Here is a 2,621-nt window from a genome sequence, read left to right as displayed (position 1 = left end):
AACTTAACCATTGTGCCACTGGGCTGGCCCCAATTTATATAATTTTTTGTTTGCATATATGCTTTCTCCATTGTCAAACTGTTGAAATTATTGTTTCTCAGCACCCTGTGCTCTTTTCCTAGAAGTTGCTCAGCCTCCAATATGTGACAGAATTTCTCATTAAAAGTATAGAATACATGACATCCTGGAAAAAACCCAGAGTGCAACAGGAATTTCTATTCAGAGACAGCACTGGGGGTCTCCCACAGGAGGCAAGTTCCATACAGAAATTATAGGTATTGACGTTTTGAATGCAATATGTAAACTGTAGAATTTCAACTGTTTGCAATGCCAATTTTTGAGAAAATTAGTCATGTTTTGTTTTCTTTTCTGGTAGTCACCTCCACCGCATGGAATCAAGGAATGATACACCAATTTCAGAATTTCTTCTTCTGGGATTGTCAAAGGAACCAGAACTGCAGCCCCTCATATTTGGGTTTTTCCTTTCCATGTACCTGATCACTGTGTTTGGGAACCTGCTCACCATCCTGGCTGTCAGCCTAGACACCCACCTCCACACACCCATGTACTTCTTCCTCTCCAACCTGTCATTTGTAGACATCTGTTTTACTTCTACAACCATCCCAAAGATGCTGCATAATATCCACATACAGAGCAAAGTCATAACCTATGAGGGCTGCATCACCCAGATAAACTTTTTCCTACTCTTTGCTGGATTGGACAACTTTCTCCTTGCTGTGATGGCTTATGACCACTTTGTGGCCATCTGCCACCCTCTGCACTACATAGTTGTCATGAAACACTGGTAATCTGGAATGCTTGTTCTGGTATCTTGGATGATGAGTACCTTGAATTCCTTGTTACAAAGCTTCATGGTGTTGTGGTTGTCCTTCTGTACAGAGTTGGAAGTCACCCACTTTTTCTGTGAAATCAATCAGGTGGTCCAATTTCCCTGTTCTGACACCTTTCTTAATGACATGGTGATGCATTTTGCATCTGGGCTGTTGGGTGGCATTTCCCTTACTGGGATTCTTTACTCATACTCTAAGATAGTTTCCTCCATACAAGGAATCTCATCAGCTCAGGGAAAGTATAAAGCATTTTCCACCTGTGCACCTCATATCTCAGTTGTTTCTTTACTTTATTGTATGATCCTAGGAGTGTACCTCAGCTCTGCTGCTACCCACAGCTCATATTCAAGCACAGTAGCCTCAGTGATGTACACTGTTGTCACACCCATGTTGAACCCCTTTGTCTATAGCCTGAGAAACAAAGACATCAAGAGGGCTCTGAAAAGAATCATCGGCTTGTCATTTATATAAGGAATGATTGTCCTGGGGCTGAAGAAATTCCCATGATTGCAGGACTCAAATCATCAGAGGTAGAAATTGCTATTCTTTGATCAGATTGTAGAAGTAGAGCTTACTCCTTCTATTTATTTCCTGGAATTTCCATTTATTTGAATTCAACTTCAATTTAAATAACTCACTTTATTAGGCTTCTACTCTGATATATAGACAGTTTTTCCCCTTGTCTATTCCCATGCATTCTAAAAGTTTTTCCAATCTTGAATCAGAAATATTTGAATTTTTTGTATCTTACATGGACAATTTAGATTTATTAAAATTAATTTCTTCTCAAATGACATATATCATGTAAAGTAATTTTTGCTAGTTTTCCTGAAGGAATAATCATGAGTTGTATTACTCTTAAGAAAAAAAATATATATACTTGGTACCTAAATCCATTTATATAATTTTGTTTTAAGGGAAAATATAAAACCACTGGTTTTCACTTTGTCATTCTTTTTTACATCATTACCTTAACTACCCTTCGTGATAATGTTGACTTTAACAATGTTCCATTTGATCTCAGCCTATTGATACTGATGCTATTGGCTAGCAATGCCTAAGGCTGTCACCTGGGCTCATATTACTTATGGAAAACCCCCACAGATATTGCCAAAACAGAGCCTATGCTATGGCTGGACCAGCCCTTGTAGTTCTTATTATAATTGCAAGATGCATCTCATGAATAAAAAACGGAGAACTTTAAAAAAATAAGATTAATTACTCACAGATCCTGGAGAGTACATGACATTCCCAAGGACCATGCAGGAATGTCTAAGGGCAAGATAGAAGGAGAGAGAGAGTGCATGTGAACTGGGGGCTCTGCCTCTGCTGGAGTACACAGGCAGGGTGGCTAGGGTTTTGCATGTTCACTCTTTACTAGGGGTTTTAAAACATAATAGTGGAGTCTCTTTAATAAATTGTATTAGGAAAACTAGACAGCCACATGCAAAAGAATGAAAGTAGACCACTATCTTATACCTTACACAAAAATTAACTAAAAATGGATTAAAGACTTGAATGTAAAACATGAAACCATAAAATTCCTAGAATAAAACAAAAGAAGTTACCTCCTTGACATCAGTCTTAGTGATATCTTTGTGGATCTGACTCCAAAGCAAGGGAAATAAAAGCACATATAAACCAATGGAACTACATCAAATTAAAAATATTCTGAAGAGCAAAAGAAGCCATCATCAAAATGAAAAGTCAACCTACTGAATGTGAGATATTTTCCAATCATATATCCAAAAAGAGGTAATATCCAAAATA

General features: G+C 37.6%; 1 protein-coding gene across 1 annotated transcript; it reads left to right on the top strand.

Annotated features, from left to right (window-relative positions):
- The first annotated feature begins 389 nt into the window (after positions 1-389).
- LOC124233345 (olfactory receptor 7A17-like) lies at positions 390-1,322 on the top strand. Its single transcript, XM_046650490.1, is given in 1 exon segment — positions 390-1,322. A coding segment is annotated over 1 exon segment (933 nt).
- Positions 1,323-2,621: the final 1,299 nt, after the last annotated feature.

This window comes from Equus quagga, unplaced genomic scaffold (genome assembly GCF_021613505.1).
Source record: "Equus quagga isolate Etosha38 unplaced genomic scaffold, UCLA_HA_Equagga_1.0 197998_RagTag, whole genome shotgun sequence".
Classification (NCBI taxonomy): Eukaryota; Metazoa; Chordata; class Mammalia; order Perissodactyla; family Equidae; genus Equus; species Equus quagga.
Note: the sequence above shows the minus strand (reverse complement) of the source record. Positions and strands in the feature narration are given on the sequence as shown.